General features: G+C 36.4%; 1 protein-coding gene across 1 annotated transcript in view; it reads right to left on the bottom strand.

Moving 5' to 3' along the window:
- Positions 1 to 1418: 1418 nt before the first annotated feature.
- NXN (nucleoredoxin) overlaps positions 1419 to 22135 on the bottom strand; it is a 76359-nt gene continuing 55642 nt past the window's right edge. Inside the window, exons 6-8 of the mRNA XM_072416312.1 lie at positions 16138 to 16317; positions 14002 to 14126; positions 1419 to 2707 (exon numbers count right to left, since the gene is read on the bottom strand). Of these exons, the coding sequence (XP_072272413.1) occupies positions 2525 to 2707; positions 14002 to 14126; positions 16138 to 16317 (488 nt within the window). The 3' untranslated portion in view covers positions 1419 to 2524. The remainder of the gene's footprint in view (positions 2708 to 14001; positions 14127 to 16137; positions 16318 to 22135) is intronic.

The raw sequence follows: 22135 nt of genomic DNA on the forward strand, positions 1-22135 counted from the left end.
CATAACAGGCTCTCATAAACACTGTGCAAAAGAAGTAACAAACATGAACACATGATCACTTTATTAAATTTAGTGTACAGTGCACATATTTACCTACAAAACATCATTGCCTTCACTTCCCAGATCAGTCTTTATTGTTTTTAACCCTTAAGCAGAACACATAGTGGTATAGTAGGGTGATGCACCAAGATTTATTAATGAAATTTGCACTTGACCAATTGATTGGTCAGAAGCCCCAAAAGCCTGCACACACATGTATGATTATGTGTTAGTAATACAGCCAACATACAAAGTCAGCCTATGAAGTGTGTTTGTTATTTTTTTATTACACAGATCAATGCACATGAGTATATAAATGGTAAATATGGTACATAAATCATGGTTGATATGTACATTATGGGCACGCTCCTATAGGTTATTGTACCTGCCAATAGGGGCTGGCCTGTCCTGTGCATACCAATCACCGTAATGTTAAGCACAGTGAGCACGTAATCACATGTACTTTCAAATGGGATTCACATACAGGACAGATCACTTTACAGCCAATGTAAATATAGATGCTTGTGTGTACCCAGCATCAGACTAGCGCACAGAATATGCTATGACTATTCCAAGCTTTAATTTCACAATTAAACTGTTTCGCATACATCGATCTGCCTCTTATGGCAGCTCTTCCAGACTTTTAAAGCCTTCAAATGTTTGATGCCATAGATGATCATACCTGCTTAAGCTGTAAAGAATAGGAAAGCTTGGTTCCATTTTAAATAAACCAAACATGTCACAATAGACAACAGCCTTCAAAAAATGCTGACTGTCTTTAATATTTTGAGGCACCAACCAGAATAAAATATGCAGCAAATAAAGATGGAGAGATGTCAGCATTCAAAGTATGAAAGCCAGTGAGTAGGCAAAAATCACCAGTGGCAGCGCACGTTTCTCTAAAGGTTTGACTGAGGCTACATACACAAGTAGGAATTTTGTCAATTGTTTTCAGTGACAGATGTCCCTGTGACTGATAAACAAGCACTGTACACACAGTGCCCATTCTGTTCCATGGAGAGGGGAGGACAAGTGAGCAAGCACCCGGCTGAGCTGACATTCATAGAAGTTGATCATTGATCCGCCACAATGGATTATTCAACAACGTTGGGTGACCACTGTAAACGTCAGATTTTTGCTGGAGCGACCGTTCATGTCAGGGGACAATTCTCTGACATGTGTATACAGCCTAACGTTAAAGGACCTGAAGGTCTTGCTACAAGTAACCAATTTTTAGGGGTCATTTTCATGAGTTAATTTTTTTCAGAGAAGATCTGTTATGTAGCACAATGAGCTGACCACATCTTAGCCAACCATCATATTTGTACATCAACACATATCACTGTTATTTACAACTATTTAAAGAAAAAAAAACACCATTCACAATGCCAATTTTATTTATACCCAAACACACCAGGAACTTAATTCGCAGGAAACTTGTGAGGGCAGCTTAAATACTACAAGACAAAACCTGAATGAAAAAGATGAGTTGATAATAATAAACTTTCTGCGTATTATACATTACACATCCTTTGGAGACAGTGGGTCAAATAGGAATTGTATAGAAGCTACAATTCCTGTATGTAAATTAGGTTGCAAACAAAAAATAAATCAGGTTTGTGCTTTAAACATCGTTGTTTTTTGTCGTATGAACAGCCAGTAAAAACTTGAATTTAAGATTATGCCAATTTAGAAAACAATAGTATGATTGCTGAAAGCCAAAAGATGTTATCATTATAGTACAAGGAACAATTATGTACAGTATTGTTACCTTTGTCAACCAATGAGAAAAAAGCTCTCTGATTGTAGTCTAGTCAGCACAATGAAAGCTGATTTCTTACAGGGTATTGTTGCTACAACATTTCTGCATTATATTATTATTATAAGCCCAGACAGATCACATGCACTACAGCTAATTCAAAATGTGACAACAGGAGCAATGAATACTGATATGTTTTACTTGCTGAACATATAGCTCTTTATATATAAAAAGCACTCAAATGAATAGCAAACATTTGCTATGCTTGTAACATTAACAGTTTGCATAATAAAAGCTGTATGTGAAAAGAAAAACAAAAACTTAATGTATGACCTAGGTGTGGCTGAGATGTAACAAGTCAAAAAAAAAAAAGTTTTATTACAAAGGTACAAATTGTTAACACTTTTCACTGTTAAGGAATCAAAGACTCTAATACCAAAATATGAATTAAGAGTATACTGCTTGAGACAAAAGTGACATTTTCAAATCCGGAGCCAGGGTAGAAAGTGACTTAGTACTTGGTGCTGCTCTCCAAAGAGGCATTTGGCAATATTTTATAGTCCTGGAGGATTCGATTTTAAAACGACGACACAAAAAAAAGGCACCCAGAAAAGGCGTTCTCAGGCCAGAAAATATCTTAAAATCCATGTGGCAAGAAGAGACAAGCATTGTGTGTTTTCTTTTTAAATAATAATTCTTTCTGTGGGGCAATAATACTGCATCTTGTTAGATTGGCTCTGGTTTCAGTTTTTCTGCCAGGAAATCATTGACAAAACTCTCCACAATCTCTGGAGTGATCTCCTCCACATCCATGACATACTTTGCTCTCGCAGACATGTCCAGTATGGTAAGCAGAGGGGCGGCTTCTGGGAGGTTTGTGAAATCCCGCAGGGAGTCTGTCATATCATCCTGAAACAACAAAGACAATGGCAACATTCACTCTGTGGATCAATGAAAAAATAGACATTTCTCAAATTAATAGAAGTGAGGAAAGTGATATACTTATCTGGGAGAAAAAAGGGAATACCAATACATTTGTATACACATTAATAGCAATGATTTTACTCCAGCATTGTGTGTGTGTGGCTGCTTGAAGTATACAGAGCTAATAACAACCAAATCAAGGACCTCTCAAGGACAAACAACAATCGTGAATGAATACCTTTCCTAAAGCATAATGTGTAAGTAAATCCTAAAAACTACCTTTATATAGTTACACCTTTTTTGGTCTGATTAACACACCATTAAAATATTTTTGTCATATTTGGTCATAAAGTAGCTATTGATCTTGTCAGCTAAAAACTTCCCATATTCTATCAGCCTGTACTGCACCTTTAATCTGGTATATTGTTCTCAGTTATTTCTGGGAATTAAATAACCCCTTATATTATAACAAGGAGGAGCTCTCTGTATTGCTTTGCTTGTGTGAAACTGCTGCTTCTCTATAGGCACAGTATGTCGAGAAAGCATTGTGTTATTAGTACGATTACCAGATGAGAATAAAGGCCTGCAAAAATATAACTAATGCACCCCAGGCCAGATTTACATTTCTTTCTCCCCTATGCCAGGAGCTTGTGCCTCCCCCTGGCAGCAAAAAAGCTACAAAACCAAAGCTTTCATACAGTGCTGGCCTGTCATATTGCTACCTGTTCACCATTTCAGTTATAAGTAGCCGCTAACATTTGAACCCTGCAATCGATACTTCCAGAGAAATGCCACCCGTCATCACCATGGCCTAGGTTGGCCTTATAAAAAATTTGGCCTACAATGCACCCAACATATCTAAGGACTACTATGATAGACTAACATGCACATGTCATACAGTACTAAAGAACAGGGATTTTGTTGGGTTCATGGCCAGCTAATGTCATTTTTTCTAGACAATGCTTTTATCCGGGACTTCTAAAAGTAGAACTCAAAATCTTTTCTTTTAGTTTTGCATAACGAGACTCCTATTTGTTTAAGAAAATGTACTTTTATCATTGTGTTACAATGGAAATACACTGTTCATTTTTTGTATTGGTGACTTTACAGGAAATAAGGGTAAATCTTCTCCACAGGGATACAGTAACAAAAACCAGACCCAAGCATCCAACTACAGGGCAACAGATTTTTGTTTGAACAAAATATTTTTTTTGACTTTTTAAAAACCATTTATTACTTTATTTGTAGTGGTCTTTTAGAGATATACTAAAAATGTGTGCATTTTCCCTACCTCTGGTGTTGGCTACCATTTCACTTTCCTATCTTATGTTGACCGTAGCCACTGATTAGACATGCGGGCAGTTTGTGATCATGCCAGGCATGGGCATGCATATTTACACCAATGATGGAGGAAAGATGGCACAATCCAGATCTCAGGGAAACAATTCCCAAATACAAAATGAAGAGGTATTTCCTGAAAGATCCGGTAACCAGTTGTGTCAAACAAGTCTGAAGTGAAATAGCTGGACTACTTGATGATCACCTTCTGCCAGGCTTAGATTTCATGCTGATTTCAGGGCAATGTGCACATCCTGGTTGTCTGAAACTGGCATTGTCATTCTATGAAAATTTCCCCTTAAATGTCCGTGGTCCTCACATTTCAGACTCTCATTTATAACTTGCACAAGATACAATATGGATTTCCCATATAATGTAATTTCTAAAGCCACACTTAACACACTAAATGAACCATAGTTTGCTAATAGATATTGCTTCTATAGGATCCACTACATGCAATAGATGCAGAATACAAATGCTGGCACTTGCAATGTAACAGTGGTGTGTTAAGCCTATTTGGGCAGCTTGCAGTTATTATGGTTGTTATTGAGGAAGAATAAAAACTGATCAGAGTTAGATCGATATAAAAGCTCAGAGGCCATGCTTTAAAGGAAGCTTTACCATGGAGTGTATACAGACACAGTACTACATTGCTACTTGTTTCCTCATTGTAAGCAAAGGATAAAAGCAATAACTAGTTCTACTATGTAATTAAAAATGCTAACGCTAAAATTTAAATGCTTTTTGAATCTTAGACTGTCTAGTGAGCGAGTATCTAAGTATTATTGATCTAAAAATGTCTGCAGCACTGTACAAAGTGAAGACATACATGACATCTAAAAAACACACCAAAGATTAGAAAGCTTTTCCTAAGTACATGTTGTATTATATTTGGTTGGAATTCTTCTTAGCATTTTCCAATCTACCAAATAATGTATCCCAGTATCTAGAACTGCAGTTCTGTTTCTGTTCACTAGAGGGTACCAGCTAACCTCTCTGTACCTAGACAAGGGGCAGTGCCAGGACAGTACTGTGAAAGCTGAGAACATGGTGAGAGGCAGAGAACAGGAAATTCCAGGATAAAGTACGTAGATATACAGACAACACCTCTATGGGGGATGTAATGGGCCACGTGCCAGTTCAAATGCCATAGTTAAATACAGAATCGCTTTGTACAAATTGTATGTTTTTTCTGTTTGCACTGCAGAAAGACAATGCGAGGTGGGTCTTATGATATCTGAAAAAGTAGGAAAAAGGATACTAAAGTCTTCTACAATAAGAAAACAATCCATGCATTCAGAAAAGCAGCATGCGTCATTACTATATTCAATTAAATTCATACTGTGAGCACCATCTGAAATCAATTTATGTGTTTTAATTCCCCTTTAATGTGTAAAGCAAAACTTGGAACAAACACCATTAGAGTGCCAATAATACAGTGCTGGGCATACAGGAAAACAAGGCTACACATTGCATATATGGCCAGTGCATTCACTACAAGAACAACATATGCTGAATTCTGCACATTTCCCTATACTGAGGGCACAGCTCTGTTCTGAAATTTACTTGCCTAATACCGCTTTACTCAAACATGAGCTCACAAAGCCCTAAAACAGTTCCAGGATTTTCCTGCTGGTTATATCTGGACACAAACAATTCCCGGCAAAAAAGCCACAAAGGCAATAAAAAAGCCTTGGACTTGCACATGGCTGCATGCCAGTCAGGACTGTAAAGTCTTTTCTCCCCACCTGCAGTTTCTGCGTTTTTAAAATCCACTGCAGATACTGAGCCCTGATTCTAAAATAAAAAATAAGCCTAAAGTCTCACACTGTCAATCAAATGGTCTGGTGCTTCCCCAAACTGAGAAATCAGTTTGTTCTATATATTCTATGTTACAGTAACTAATAAGGTAAGCCATGACCAGAATATGTTATGTAAATGATTTTTAGAAGCAAAGAGTGATAACAGCTTTTACAGGATGTGATATTACACAAAAAAGGATTATACAGTTGATATAAAAAGTGCACCCACCCCCTGTGAAAATGACGTTTTTGTGATGTTAAAAAATGAGACTACAATAAATAATTTCTAAACTTTTGCCATATTTAATGCGTCCTATAACACGTAGAATTCAATGAAAAAAACAAAACTCTGTCAGGGGAAAACATATAAAAAAATTAAACAATGTACAATAGTAAGCTGGTTGCATTAGTATGCATACCATTGAATACTTTGTTGAAGTATCTTTTGATTTCATTACAACATTCATTCACCTTGCATAGGAGTCTATCTCCATGGCACATCTTGACTTGGCAATATTTGCCATTTCTTCCTTGCCAAAGCACTCCGGGTATGTCAGATTCTGAACGCATCTATAGTGCACAGCCCTCTTAAGGTCACCCACAGATTTTCTATGGGATTTAGGTCTGGACTCTGGCTGGGCCATTAAAAAACTTTAACATTCCTCCAGTGAAGCCATTTTTTTGTTGATTTGGATGTATGCTTGGAGTATGCTTGTTCTTAAATTTCTCTTCATCTTCAGCTTTCCAGCAGATGCCTGAAAGTTCTGGGCCAAAAGTGACTAGTATTTGGAAACTGTTAATTCCATTCTTCAATAATTCAATTCTTGCAGCTTGTCTCTTGGCAGCCTCATGACATTTTGTCTTCTCATCAATTTCAGAGGGACTTCCAGTTCTTTGCAACATCACTGTTGTCCCATATTTTCTCCATCTTATGTTGTCTTCACTGTGTTGCATGGTATATCCAATTATGGAAATGGTTTTCGTACCCTTCTTCTGACTGATACTTTTCAACAATGAGATCCCTTTGATGCTATGTAAATCGATGGCAGCTGTGTACCCCAGAAGACTGAATGCAACCAGCCTATTGGATATTTATTTTTTTACATTTTTCCCCTCAACAGATTTGTTTGCTTTTTAATTGTTCTGTACAGGTTTTACTGTAGGTTACATTAAAGGTGGGAAAAAAAATAAAATTATTTATTGTGGTCTCAATTTTTTTTTACATCACAAAAACCTGACACTTGAACAAGTGTGTACAATTTTTATACACACTGTACCTTACTATGATGTAGCCTCCACAGTTAATTATGTAGCACACAGTAAAATCAGAACACCATGTATTCTATATATCAAAAATTATAAAGAATATTTAATATTCAAGAGTATTTAATAGGATTTACCAGTCAATAAATAACAAATTTTTGTTTGACTGCCTTGCAGCTGTTTGTAAAGTCTGATCTGGATATAAAGCTCTATGTAGTTTGCTAGCAAGAATAACAGTTTAGAAAAATATGAATCTAAAAACTTGATATGCCATTCACAAAGTCATCAGCTCCTTATGAATACCATACTTTTTCAAACATTTATTAGGGAGGTAGCACTTCCCCCAGATAGTTAGCACTCCTACTTTACTACTCCATGATTCTTGAATCCCAGCAGGGACTCTATGTGCATGTATCTTCATGACTGTGTACCTTCCACCAAAGTGCTGGATTCCACTACAAATGAATGTGGTAGGGACATTTGTCATCCAGGCAGAACTTACATAAATAATCGATGCACTCTGTTAGGGATGTGTACTATGTCTGTTTCATATAAATTCACCAAACTGATAGTGAAAGTAGTTAGCTAAGCCTTCCCAGTAGAGTCATAGCACTAGGCTTTCCTTACTGTCAAAACAACGGCACTAACACTGAGCAGGTATTTCTGTGGAGGATCTTCATTATTGCCATACAATTTTCACACTACAAATGTGACAGCCAAGGAAGGAATATGTAAGATGCCATACGTGTTGCAAGTAAAATGTATGATTGCATGTACAGCCTTTTCAGAACTGAAAGAAAATGTTGTGCTATTTAAAAGAGAAAATGTAAAGCAGAATGGTTACTGCCAAGTGCCTAGACAGCATGTCACACGGACATTTAGTTTTTTTTTAAACATAATCAAAAACAGTATTTGGTAGAGAAATACTGCACCATAATTCCAAAAAGAATTGGAGATATGGTGCACGAAGCAATAGCTTTTTTAGATACTATTTAGACTAAAGCAGTGAGATCACCATATTTGAATCCCACTTTTACAGCCTGTATGCAGACAAGAGAGGGAAAGATTTGTTGTACTGATGCATTCTCTGCACAAAAACTGCTCGGCTAAAATATACCAGCAGAAAGATAAACCTTACAAGGTTCCCCCTAATTTATATATACATTTTAAACCACATTATATTACCAAGATGTAAACTTTAAGATCATCAACAGATTAGTGAACCAGCTACATCTGATACCACCCTGATCAGCGTTTCAACTTTTTAAACATGGGGGAACCCTTAAAATAACTTTCAGGTTTTGAAGGAGCCATTTCTATAATTACTATATGCACTGCTCAAAGTAAGCGATCATGGTGGTCAGTGGGGGAAAATGTCCTCCAGTTGTTAAGGAAGGCGATGAGGTTGTGGTTGGTGGTTAATTTGGTTAGTGTAAGGCCAATAGTTAGTCAGTAATAATTGTTGGGGGGGGGGGGTGCTAAATATTATAAGGGCATGACCTAATATTTAATATCTTAATATTATATGATTGTGGCACAAAAAAAAAAAACTTTGCTAAAAGGTGCTGTCATTTCCCTTAAAAATAAAATATGAGAAGCAATTGAACATTTCTAAGCCTGTGCTGCATCCTGTTCTGGCAGTAGGATTTAATGACCCCAGTACAGATGTTACTACTATCAGCACTCTGCCTGTGCCAATAAATATATATGATAGTTTAGCAACTTTAACAAACAGAAGTAACTTTAAACTTTTTCAGCCCATGTAATTTCACAGTGAGTTATGAAAATATTTCACATATGCAGCCATGGAAGTGCAGAGCAGTGTGGTAATCGCTGGTGACAATCACAAATATCCAGGCTGACAGAGATGAAGTAAGGACACTGATGAGGAAGCTAGGCCCCTGTTAGTCACATTGTCTAGCAGCAAAGCTTCGCAGGATAATCCTGAATTGATATATACTGTGCTCCTCCTATTTTTTTCACAGTATGTCCTCTACAGTTGGATTGTACTGCTGAAAAGAAACAGATGTGAAAACTAATACAAAAATCATTCTTTTTCTGACTGAAAAGCATGATAGATTACAGCCATGGAAAAGTAAAGGCAGATTCTATTGAGCACAGCAGGTTTACAGTACATCTAGTCCTACACACATCTTGTGTCTGCATAAATCTTCTACTTCAACTTCAAGATTACCTGATTTACAGCCACTCAGATTATTTTTTTCAGCCCAACCCAAACTGAATTGGATGTCAACACATGAAAAACATCCTGCAAGATTTTTTTTTTCATAGAACAGTAAACCGCAAAGCAAATGTTTTTTGTGCATTTCACCCTACACGTGTACTTTGCACTGAAAAACACATCTACATTATTATAAGAATGATGATACACATTATAATGTGGGATATGGTATGAATAAGTCATAAAGCAATAGAAAATTTCAAATGTTTACTTCAATCATCAATCATTTGCAATCAAAAAAGTAAAGCTGCTCTTTCTTGAAAGTCCTTTGCCTTCACTGAAGCAAAGGTCAGCAAACAGTTGACCTAGCAATAACAAGTCCATTGCAAAGGAGATTATTTCTTTCCCCAAATATTTCTTTCCCCAATCCAGCTACTCTATTACCCATGGAAGCAAGCAAACGTGAGTCCAAAAAAAGTTTTCCTTCTCCTGCTTGTATAGAAAATCTTTCTAACTGATCCACAAGTGCCTCCAAGTTTCATCAAGAGATTTGGTATGCGAAAATCCTATTAAAGTTTTACCTACTAAATGTGATTTTGTGCAATACTTAAAATGCATTGCAAAATATGTACTATATATACTAATTATACACATGAACAAATACAAACTAAACACAGATTAAAAAAAAAAAAAAAGAAGATTCACTGGCAATAATGCCTATTTTCACCAAGATGACCTGCTATTAGGCTAAGATCCTACACAGGAGGATAGAACCCTGCCAAAAGAGTTTACAATCTAGGATGTGGGGAAGTCACACACAATAGGGGGGAGATATTAACATATTCATACAAATATAAAAGGTGAATATTTACTGAAGATTAGTTAATTTTAGACTCAATCTAATACTTATTTCTAATTATCACATGTATATTTTGCTGGTAATTAGCATGTGATCAATGTCTATCAGGTTTTCAGCAACTACCATAGCAGCTCATTTAATAGAGAGACTGTGTATTTCCCTGGTAACCATTGTCCAGTTACTACTTTCATCCCTCACGTTTCACGTTTTTAAAGGTTTTCCAGTAAGAATGTATGCACATACTTTTCTTTATTTTATTTCCACACAAAAAAATGCAATGTTAGAGTTATGTCTCGCACCCTATATTACCCCTTTGAACCCCTGCCAACTATCTGTTTGTAAGAGCCTCTGAGGCTGCCTGAGAAATCACTGTTATTCAGCTTTCCGACAGCTCCTGCTATGAAAATCGTTTCTTCTATATAGCTGTTGTTTCACTGTGCAGACTTTCACAAAACATCTGCAAGATATAGTACCTATCCTGAACACAGTGTACTACAAGAGTGGCACAAGATAACGCCAAAAGGGAGCACAGATATGTTGTGGTTTAAAATCTCTACTAGTAAGTAGTAAATGATTCCCTTGGCATCTAATGCAGGAATTTCTTTTAGCTACCTCTGCGGGCTGTGAAGTGCTTTGTCTAATGGTAGATGCTGTACAGATAAAGATCGGTTAGGTGCACATCTGGTTTCAGGAATGCAGAGGTTTGCCTCTGCTTTACAACTGTTTATTCAGAAATTCATTCAAACAGCAAATAACTAAATAAATCTGTTTGCTGAAATGCCTGAGAGAATAAAATACAAATGTTGATATAAGGAGCAAGCGTGAATCTTGTGCCATTTGTAATTTTGAGCTATGAAAAGTTTTTAGCCTTTTATGGAAAAATATGCACATCTCCTTATCCCTACAACATTCAGTAATCTGCATATTGTTCGTTCTTACCATTTTAATATGCTATTGTTCTGTGCTTCAGGACTCCAAGCTGTGCTTTGTGAAGAGTTACAAACACACATATAAGATGCAATAGGTTTCTGCTCACACCTTGTACCACAAATTACACCAACCATATGCATAGGAATAAACAATAGATTGTAGAATAAAACGATCAATTAAGTAAAGTTTAACTGAATTTTCAGCAGGATGGAGCAACTTTTTTTTTTTGTTAGCAAGGGCTTTAGTGGTATTTGGGCCATTAGCCGATACATGGCCCAAAATCTGGAAAATGTCAAATCTTATCCAATTATTAGCCATGTATGACTGACCAAAAATTCTGAGCAGTTTGTTATTTAATTCAGAATATCTGCCATTTCAGACCCCATCGATATATTAACAACTCTCAGACATGCGCAGCGAGATTGGCCCCATTCATGTCACCTAATCTCACGCCTGCGCAGTGCGAGATCAGGTGACATGCAAAGAAGAACCCACAAGAAGACTGAAGAAGATGGCGGCATCTGGCGCTTCCTCCATGCTGGGCCGAAGAATACCTGGATGATGCGGCACCCGACTGAGGAAACCTCCTAATGGATTAATGGGATTAAAGGTACCTGTGATTTCTTTGTTTTTATTTTAGTTCTGCTTTAATGCCAGGGATGGTAATGTATGACAGACAGACAAAAAATTCTGCTTTGTAGCTAATTACACTCCTAATTATCTATGTACAGCAACTATATAAATGTTTAAGCAGCCAAAATTGTGTCAAGTCACTTCCAGCAATACCCTTTGAAACTGGTAGGTATGGTCAATGTTTAAAGAAAATCAAGCAAGATTGGAGATGTAAATAAATTGACAAGACGACAAGAAAATGAGACATCTACTTGTCCAAGGCACTACTGAGACCTGTGGTTTATCAGTTAGCCAGTAGATGGCTGTGAAGCACATAGGATGAAGCTTCTTTACTTTTCTCCACAATGTAGGGGAAAATCGAATATCATTTTCCCCTTCATTGTGCCAAACTGTTGTAAAAAAAATTGTGCATGCTAATTGTCCGCAATCTTACAAGCATCTTCTACTGCAATTCTACATTGCCTGACTGTTGCAAACAGTACTCAAATCTGTTACAGTGCATTTTATGTGCACTGCTGGAATATTAAGGTTAAAGCTGGTAGTATACAACAGGTACAAAAGAGCTGTACAACTAAATATTCGACTGACAAGTATTTCAGTTCTGGTTAACTTTATATTACATTGTTGATTGCTCAGAAGAAATGAGGAATCCTATGTGTAGAGGGTTGTCATCTTCCCCAATAAGATGTGATAGCAGATCCAGGCCTGGCTCCCTACAGATTGTTCTGTGCGCTGCACTATTTAACTCTCACTTTCCTCTCCACGCCCAGAATATGAAACTGCTTAACCCAAATTCATCTCTTCCCAGAGCACAAGTGATTGATGTTATTTTGGAAAGTACATTACAGAGCTTATACACAGGAGACATGAAACTTCATAAAATGTCTTCATCACCCGGGTATTTCTTAGTTAGAAACATTACCTATCACACTCAAATAAGTCTTAACACAACCACAAAATCCCAGGTGTTTTACCTGTATACAAAGTTGCTTTTTATACTTAAGAAAATTTGTTACATTTTTAAAAAAAAAAAAACAGTTGCACTCCAGGCAAATAGTTAAATACAATGTAAAAATACATATAACAAAATTCTGAATAGCCAAAAGGGTGATACCAATATCTATTATTGCAACTATTCAGCTATATGCCCTAAATGTCCAGAGTTGTAATTTAAACTTCCATGCATTTTCCTAATCATACAGGGACAAAGGTAAAGGTAAAGTCAATTGATTAACCATGAAAGCATATAACTTCCTATATAAATATCTTAAATTTACAAACAACAAATGATAAGAAGAATCATAAAGCAAACATAAAATAAGTTTAAGTTAGCTAAAACACTACTCTACATGTTTATACAAAAGTCGTACCAAGTTTTGAATAAAATGGGGTTTTGCAAAGAAACAAAGTAAGCTCCACCATATTGGAATAGCCTAACCGTACCTTGGTGTGCATAAGACCTGTTGAACTGATCAGTATCAGAACTCCAAGACCACCTTTAGGATAGTCACAGACATAAGGGTTTCAGACATGCATAGACAGTCTGATGAATTCCAAGCAACATGGTCCAACAAGAGGTGCACAATAAAACATTTTAACTTTTCTCTGCTAAACAGGAACAATGTTTAAGAAGGAATAGAAGGCAATGCAAGAGATGCAAGGGTACAACTGTAAAAGAGAAAGATTTTCTCCCCTGCCTTGACTGTTCTGTCTGAAAAGTGAATAGCCAGAAACATTTGAGATATTCACAGACTTGATATTTTCACCTAAATTCAGCTGTATAAAGTGACTCCAATCCATTGTCATGGTTACCCTTATCTATTCTACGTAACTATGTCCCTAAATCATTTTTATGGTTACCATCATAAAGCTACATAAATGGAATTAGAATTTTATCCTACTACGCAAAGAATGTATAGGAAAAACAGGGACAAAGTATATATGACAAATATTTACATAGAGTATATTAAGGGTTTTATTACAGATAACAAAAAGTAGGCTTGAGTGACATTAATTGCAAGATGGGAGCATCCCGCAGCAATCAGAAAGCTTTTGATTTTAATGCAAGGAATTGATTTGCAAGTGAATATGAGCAAAATCTGTTACTGCACAATTAATCTAAATGCATTACACAGGAAATAAAAATTTTATTAATATTATTATTTATAAACATTTTTTTTCTTTATTATTATATAGACAAAACATTTAGGAAGCACAATAATGTGCTGTGAGATCTCTAACAAAATATATGTTTGTTTTTCTTTTCACTTACCTCTCCGGCCACAAAAAACAGTAGTGGTGCTTCCTCATCTTTGGCTTTATATTGTGCTATAATTTTCTCAGCTATGGGTCGAACAAGTTCTTTAGCTGCTTCTGACTCGCCTTCATCCTCAGAATCTAAAAGAATGAAAGCAGTCAAAAGATCTGTGTGGTTAGACTTTTTATAAAGCAGAACCCCAAGCGAATACACATAAATGAATGTAGCTATATATTTGAAAAGAGCCTACAATCTTCACTTCTAACCTATGGTGGTTATGATTGGAAAAACAGCACAGCCACAGAACGAAAAAGTTACCTTTGCAAGAGAATACTAGACTGATGTTAAAACGGAAACTTTAGTACAACATACAAGAGCATTTTCTAGTGTTGGATCTCACAATCAGCAGGGAAACAGGAAACAAGGGAAACATTTCCCTTCCCAGGCTAAACACCCACTGCTTCCCATGAATTAATAACCTGCCCATAACAAAGGAAGCACATTATAACACCCCCTTGCCCTGTTACTCTAGAAACTAGTGTCATTACGGATAACAAACAGCAGCGGAGGAAGCTGCCTTTACAAAAAGCTCTGCTGGGCACACTGGCAGTGTTCGATGTTTACTATGGCTTAACTTCGAAGATCAGATTAATGTCATACAGAAACTTTGTCAGTAAGCTTTGTTTAGAGACAGGCTCAGAGTTTGGGGAGGCCTGCAGCATACCAAAAGCAATTTCACAATACATACATCTATGTGACACTGACACCAACTTCCACCGAGACCAACTGAGATGTGTATTCCCTTCCAATCTGAAGGCTCTGTGTACTGGTGATGCACTGCTTGTCAGTTCACATCAATGTGCATGAAATGGGATATCAATTGGAACCTAAAGCAAAAATCAGTGGGTCTGGTGGAAAAGGGCTTAGTCAAAAGATACTGTTTTCTTTACATCAATGTTACAGTCCCCAACACTAATATGTATAAGCAGTATTTCCCAGACTTATCTTTAGGACCCACAAACAAATAATGTTTTGTCATAATCTTCATAGCCAAAATTTTCAACTTTTCTACACTGCTGAAACCCCACTGACTCCACCTGTAACCATTGTTAGGTTACCTAAAACATGCACATCTGGTAAGGTAAGTCTGAGGAAGGCACCAAATTAAGCATCTAAATCACTATTCATTTTTATATGCCTTGATGAATATAAACAAGATCATCCCACAGTGATTTGACTACACAGAACAGACATTGCAAAGATAAATGGCTGTATCCAACATCATGTGTTTAAAATGTAAAAATACATTTATAACCCAGCAGCATGAATAGCCTCAGTGGTAATATAGAATATAACACAAAGCTAGCTAACTGATTTACAGTCATACTGTTGATTTTGGTTGAGTGTTTTAAATTAAATTAAAATAAATTAAAATAACCAAACTCAATCTGCTGCTTTAAAATAGTTTTACAGATCAAGTCATAAGTTTACTTATCTTCATCAAGACACTAAAAATTTTTTCTAAACCCTTGGTGTTAAATTTTGGAAAGAGGCAGACACAACCAAACTCCAGCCAGCACAACTAGTAGTTTTCTCTATTATTATTATTATTATTATTAATAATAATAATAAACAGGATTTACCTGAACAATGAAGCCAATGAATGGTTAACTGACATGGAGCTAGTTGCTAATTTAGAAAACAATGTAAATGCGATTAAAAAGTGTCAGAAGGTTAAGTAAATACTTTCTCTAATGACTCAACACTCGACAACTTGTTTTGTACATACATAGGATCAGATATCAAACCTTCAGCTGCTTTGTGTTATTCATATATCAGTTATCAAGTGTTATTTATATTGAAAATAATTTATATAAAATACATTTATTATATATTTATTTAGCATTTTTTTTAAACTTTAAAAACATTCTTGAAGGTGAAGTGAAAGGAAAGACATGGATCACTGGTGTTTGCTGTGAATGCCTACAAAATGAAATAAATATAACTAATCTAGGTGTAATCATATAACTTATCATATGTATTCCACTTATGTATAATACATTCTGGAGAACATGTTTTGGTAATACATACTCTTCATAAACCATGATATTTAAACTGAAACTAATTATGTCATCTCTCCTTTTTCCTTACCTACAAAGAGAACAAGGCAGGGCCCCTCATTCAGCTGAACTGCATTTAACTCTGTTAGCTCCACAACAGGTTTGGGGTGCCAGGGAAACTCTTTACAGTCAACATCGTGAAGAACTTCTACTCTCCCCTGTCGTGTAATGACTTCTCCCTTGGGATCCAGTATAATAAGATTGGGAATACCTGTATGTGGGAAATGGGACAACAAAACAAAAAAAAATTAAATTACTACTAACATAGTCCATGAAACTACCAAACCCTTGGTAATATTGTCTCCATGCATCATGAAAATGCATTATAAAATACATTTATCCTAGTAAAGTGAAGATAAATATATGCACATTGTAGTTTTATACACCTTTTCCCCATCTTAGCACACAAAATAGTGTTTGAATCAGAAATAGCAGGATAAACTTACCAAATACTGGTCTTCTAATATTAAATAAAATTGGTACGATCAACAAACTACTGAGGCAGTTTTAAAAGAAGTGGTACTCTGCTAAAATGGTGCTTAGTTCAGTTTCTTTATCCAAGGAAGAAAAGGTTTTTCCGAGTGTTTGATAATGACACAGCAAGCTTACTCTGAATATAAACACACAGGGAAACCACATATACAAATCAAATTTGTTAACACAGGCTTGATTCAGAGCAGACCGGCCTGTGCTTTAGTATGTAGGACTATATGCTTACAGCATGATCTCCAGGCCTTCCTCCACACATTTCATGCAATGCTACTACATCTAATCTGCACTCCTAGAGACCATTTCTAATCCCCATAAAATAAACCATACAAACAGAAAACATGTTCTTTAACCACATGACAAATAAAAGCTTACAATGTACTCATGCAGTTTAAAAGGTCACACAGTCAGAAATAGGATGTAACTACACATTTGTTACCATATACATTTCTCTCTTAAAGTGATCCTGTATGGGTTCTACCAAAAAAAAAAAAAAAATACCTGCCAGAGAAGTGATAATATACTCTTCTGTTTGGACCCCTGTCTCCTACCTTTAATTTTTGTTGAATACTTTACAAGTCTCTTCAGCATATGATACTAGGGATGTTGTGGTTCCATCTTCCCAACACTTATTGTTTTTCAATACTGAGACCTACTGGCAGTGTTGAATACAAGAGAAATTGTCACACTGGAATAAAGGAGAGGTAGGAGATACAGTTGGCTGTAGAGGGGATTATTAGCTGCTATTTTTCTTGCAGGATGTTTTGGCTGGATATTTCCCAAAACTGAGACGGTCTTTTTAAAAACTGTAGGCTGAGTTTGCTTTGCAGAAGCCTATTGATTTAGACATTTCAATCCTGACTTGTATTTGAAGAAGAAAAGTAAAATACTATCAATAAACTGACATACTGAGTAAAAAAGCAAAGTGCCATTTGTACAGGCACATTCCAAGATTATCAAACCCTTATTGCTCACTGATGACTTTGCAGTTTCCTATCTAATTTTCAAGCAGACAGGAACACATCACAAATTTATTGAATCCAAGCAGATAGTAGAAAATGGGATACATCATTGTACATCAGCACCTTACAGTTATTTAGAATAGGTTGTCCATTAATAGCTAGATGTAATTGTTTGAATGATGCAAAACTAGACATATTTCAACATACACGGTCAAAATAAAGTAAATAATATTCCATCCACAGTAAAAACTGAGCTGGCTCTTAGATGAGATTGGACTATAGCAGTATTTCTCCACCAGGGTTCCTGGTTCCTACAGAGGTTGCTAGGGGTTCCTTGACCAATAAGCAATTTGGGCCTTTCAAGACAATTTAAACTACACCAAATATATTTTTGGCTATATGTAAGGGTGACATTCTTCATACTGGCCAGCAATGTAAGAGGCAGTATTGCTACTGACAATCACAATACAAGGCTTCATCTTTACTTCCATACAGGTTCAGTAAAAAAAACATGATAAAAAAGGAATATTGTATGCTTAATAACCTATATTCTAAAACTGAAACAGTATATATAAAACTGGACTTTTTTGGTGCCATTCTTACTGTAAAATAGTAAGAAAGGGCAAAATATGTAGCAATTCATAAAAATGTGAGATTTCTGAACCTTTGTTAGTGCATTCCCCTCATTCCATGTCAGAAAATACTGCTTTACATTCCTTAACACTGCTGAGCCAGCACTGATTGGATTATGAGTGAAGAACCTTGTGTACTGAGTAGCATTGCACAACCCAACAATATACAGTTCCTTTTCTTTACACATCACACTTGTAATAGAGAAATAAGGGTACAAGCAAAACAAAAAAAGTAACGCAGTCACACTAAACTAGACTTCTGCACGTCAACCTACAACCTAGAATCAAGGTTTCTATTTAAAGATCATATAATCCAATACTTACTTTTACAATTATTACCAATATTTTAAGGAATATTAGATATTTTATTGTATAAAGTCTGCATGGAGAAATAAGGACCTATTTACACAGGTCTGTCCTGGTGTGTTGTATTACGCCTTGCGTAAATTTATAATAACATGTTTTCACAACACTGAAGAGGTCCAAAATGTGGACAAAATGGAAGGTCCAACATATAGTGAAACATTCATGTAAAAATTGCAGTGCCTAACAATAGAAGATCACACCTACACCTATAAGTCAAGAGAACTGGTTACTGATGGTTTTTGTGTGCCTTGTACACAACAGTCACCTGTGCAAACTATGCAGTACAATCTGACAAACAAATTCAACAAATACAAGCAAAAACACATGTAAAAGAATTGAGATTTGAATACTTTATAAGATCTTTTGGTACTCTCATTTTTAAATGATATAAAATACTGCAGATTTCTGCCCTATATTAGGTTCTTTTACTGATTCATATGTACTATGCTTTTAGAAATGTGTAAAATGCATTGACCTCACATGGCCTTTTATGTTTGCTACTAGTTTTGTGTCTTAAACATTTGTTTATAGATCCCTGCTGATCAATCATTAGGCTCCTATTCTGGCAGTGATTCAAAGTAAAAAAAAAATCAGGAGGAGGAGGAGAAGGAGGGAATGTTTTAAACTGAATGACACCAAGGTCAGTAAAGAGTTCACAAGGAGAAGTAGATCACTTGACCTCACGTTCCTCCAGCATTCTTGCCTCAAAGCTGCACTTTAGACAGATAGCAAAATACATAGTTGAAAAACAAGAAAGTGAACTGCCTTGGCTTTCCAAAGTTTTGTGATAACATTAAACCAGTATTGTGATCCAGGCACCCCTGCTATACTCCACAGGGAAGTCCAGGTTGTCTGTGCAAAGTACACTGCATTTAAATAATGAAACCTGCTGATCAATCTATTCCAGCCTATGATTAGACAATGAAGGCCTATTAACCCATTTTTGAGGTTATTCTTATCCCTCTCTTTCCACTATACAAGTGCTCCATTTCTTAGACTGACAGGGTGCTTGTATGCGGAAGATTTTGCTGTTAACAGACAACATGCTGTCAAAGGAGCTCTCCATGCAGGTGAAACAAGTCATCCTTAAGCTGCAAAAACAGCTGCCAAAAAAAAAAAAAAAAAACCCCATTCGCGAAATTGTTACAATATTAGGAGTGGCAAAATCTACAGTTTGGTACATCATGAGAAAGAAACAAAGCACTGGTGAACTCAGCAACACCAAAAGACTTAGACGTCTATGGAACACAACAGTGGTGGATGATCACAGAATCATTTCCATGGTGAAGAGAAACCCCTTCACAACAGCCAACCAAGTGAACAACACTCTCCAGGAAGTAGGGGTAACGATATCCAAGTCTACCATAAAGAGAAAACTGCATGAAAGTAAATACAGAGGGTGCACTGCAAGGTGCGAGCCATTCATGAGCCTCAAGAATAGAAAGGCTAGATTGGGCTTTGCTAAAAAAAAAAAAAAAAACATCTAAAAAAGCCAGCACAGTTCTGGAAAAAACATTCTTTGGACAGATGAAACCGAGATCAACCTTTACCAGAATGATGGCAAGAAAAAAGTATGGAGAAGTCGTGGAACAGCTCATGATCCAAAGCATAGCACATCATCTGTAAAACATGGCGGAGGCAGTGTGATGGCTTGGGTGTGCATGGCTGCCAGTGGCACTGGGACACTAGTGTTTATCTAGTGTTTACTTGTAAATGTGACACAGGACAGAAGCAGCCGAATGAATTCTGAGGTGTTCAGAGACATACTGTCTGCTCGAATCCAGCTAAATGCAGTCACATTGATTGGGAGGCATTTCATAATACAGATGGACAATGACCCAAAACATAGAGCCAAAAGCAACCCAGGAGTTTATAATAAAGCAAAGAAGTGGAATATTCTTGAATGGCCAAGTCAGTCATCTGATCTGAACCCAACTGAGCATGCATTTCACTTGTTGAAGACTAAACTTCGGACAGAAAGGCCCACAAACAAACAGCAACTAAAAGCCGCTGCAGTAAAGGCCTAGCAGAGCAATAAAAAGGAGGAAACCCAGCATCTGGTGATGTCCATGAGTTCAAGACTACAGGCTGTCATTGTCAGCAAAGGGTTTTCAACCAAGTATTAGAAATTAACATTTTATTTTCAGCTTCTTAATTTGTCTAATTACTTTTGAGCCCCTGAAATGAAGTGATTGTGTAAAAAAGGCTTTAGTTCCTCACATTTTTATGCAATCTTTTTGCTCAACTACATCTGAGTTGTTTCATTTAAAATATTTGTGGTAATGTACAGAACCAAAATTAGAAAAAAAGTTGTCTCTATGCAAATATTTATGGACCTAACTGTTAATTGAGACTGCGAGCTTTAACATAATATTACACTGGGAAATGCATTTTATGTTGAGTTAGATCTTACACTTGTTTTTTTTACAAATTTTTGGGTGGAGAATCCAGAAAAGACCCCAGTTTTTTGCTTTCACATCCAGTTTTTATAATACCCAGGGTACCCTGCCATTTTTGTCAAAAAACATACAAATTTTTCATACAATAAAATAAAAACTTGAATCTACAGTTTAGTTAAATTTATTTTGTTCATACAAAGGATATCTTTGTTACTCTATGACATTTTTTTTTTACAGTAAAACGTTTAAAAATTTATCGGGTAAGCGATTAAGGTAAAAACTTATGCTTATAGCTTTTCCTGGAGTGTTCAGTGTTAGGACAATCCCACCAGATGCTCCAACAATAGTCAGCCATCATATGTACATCCCATATACCAATACCATCCTTCAATGACCTTCAAATCTTGGTGAAATCGTTCACCTTGCTCATCACTGACTACACCAAGGTTTTCCGTGAAGTTAGAAAGATGGCTATGCAAAAAATGCCCCTTGATGCTCATATTGCAACCAAGCATTTTGTAGCTCTCCAAGAGTTTCTGGACAATTTCTGTGTAATTATTTGCTAGTGTGTTTCCAAGAAAGTCCTTGACAATGGCTATGAATGATAACTAAGCATTCTTTTCGACTTCTGACATTGTCCTGATGAAATGCTCATCTTTGATGAGCTGCCGAATCTGTGGAACATCAAACACACCGGCCTTTATTTTTTCAAATGACAGGCTAGGAAATGCCAAAATGAGGTACTAGAAACAGTCTCCTTCAGTTGGCAAAGCTTTAACGAACTGCTTCATCAGACCCAGTTTCATGTGCAGAGGCGGGAAAATAATATGCTTTCTATCAAAAAGTGGCTCATGTAGAATGTTTGGATCACCTGGTTTTAGGGCAGATCTGGGAGGGCAATTCCTTTCCACCTAATGCCTCTCACAAGCTCTGCTGTCCCACATGCACAGATAACAGGGATACTTGGTGTATCTACGTTGCAGACCAAGAAGGAAGCATACCATTTTAAGGTCAACACAGATGACCCAATTGAGTTGGTGATATTTCAACAACTCAATTACATTATGTCTGCATATTGTTTACAAAGAGAAACTAAATGGCCAGTTGGGACTGACCCAAATTTATTGCCATTGTGAAGGACGACACACTTTAAGCTCAGCTTTGAAACATCAATGAATAGT

This window comes from Pyxicephalus adspersus, chromosome 1, assembly GCF_032062135.1.
Source record: "Pyxicephalus adspersus chromosome 1, UCB_Pads_2.0, whole genome shotgun sequence".
NCBI classification, from domain to species: Eukaryota; Metazoa; Chordata; class Amphibia; order Anura; family Pyxicephalidae; genus Pyxicephalus; species Pyxicephalus adspersus.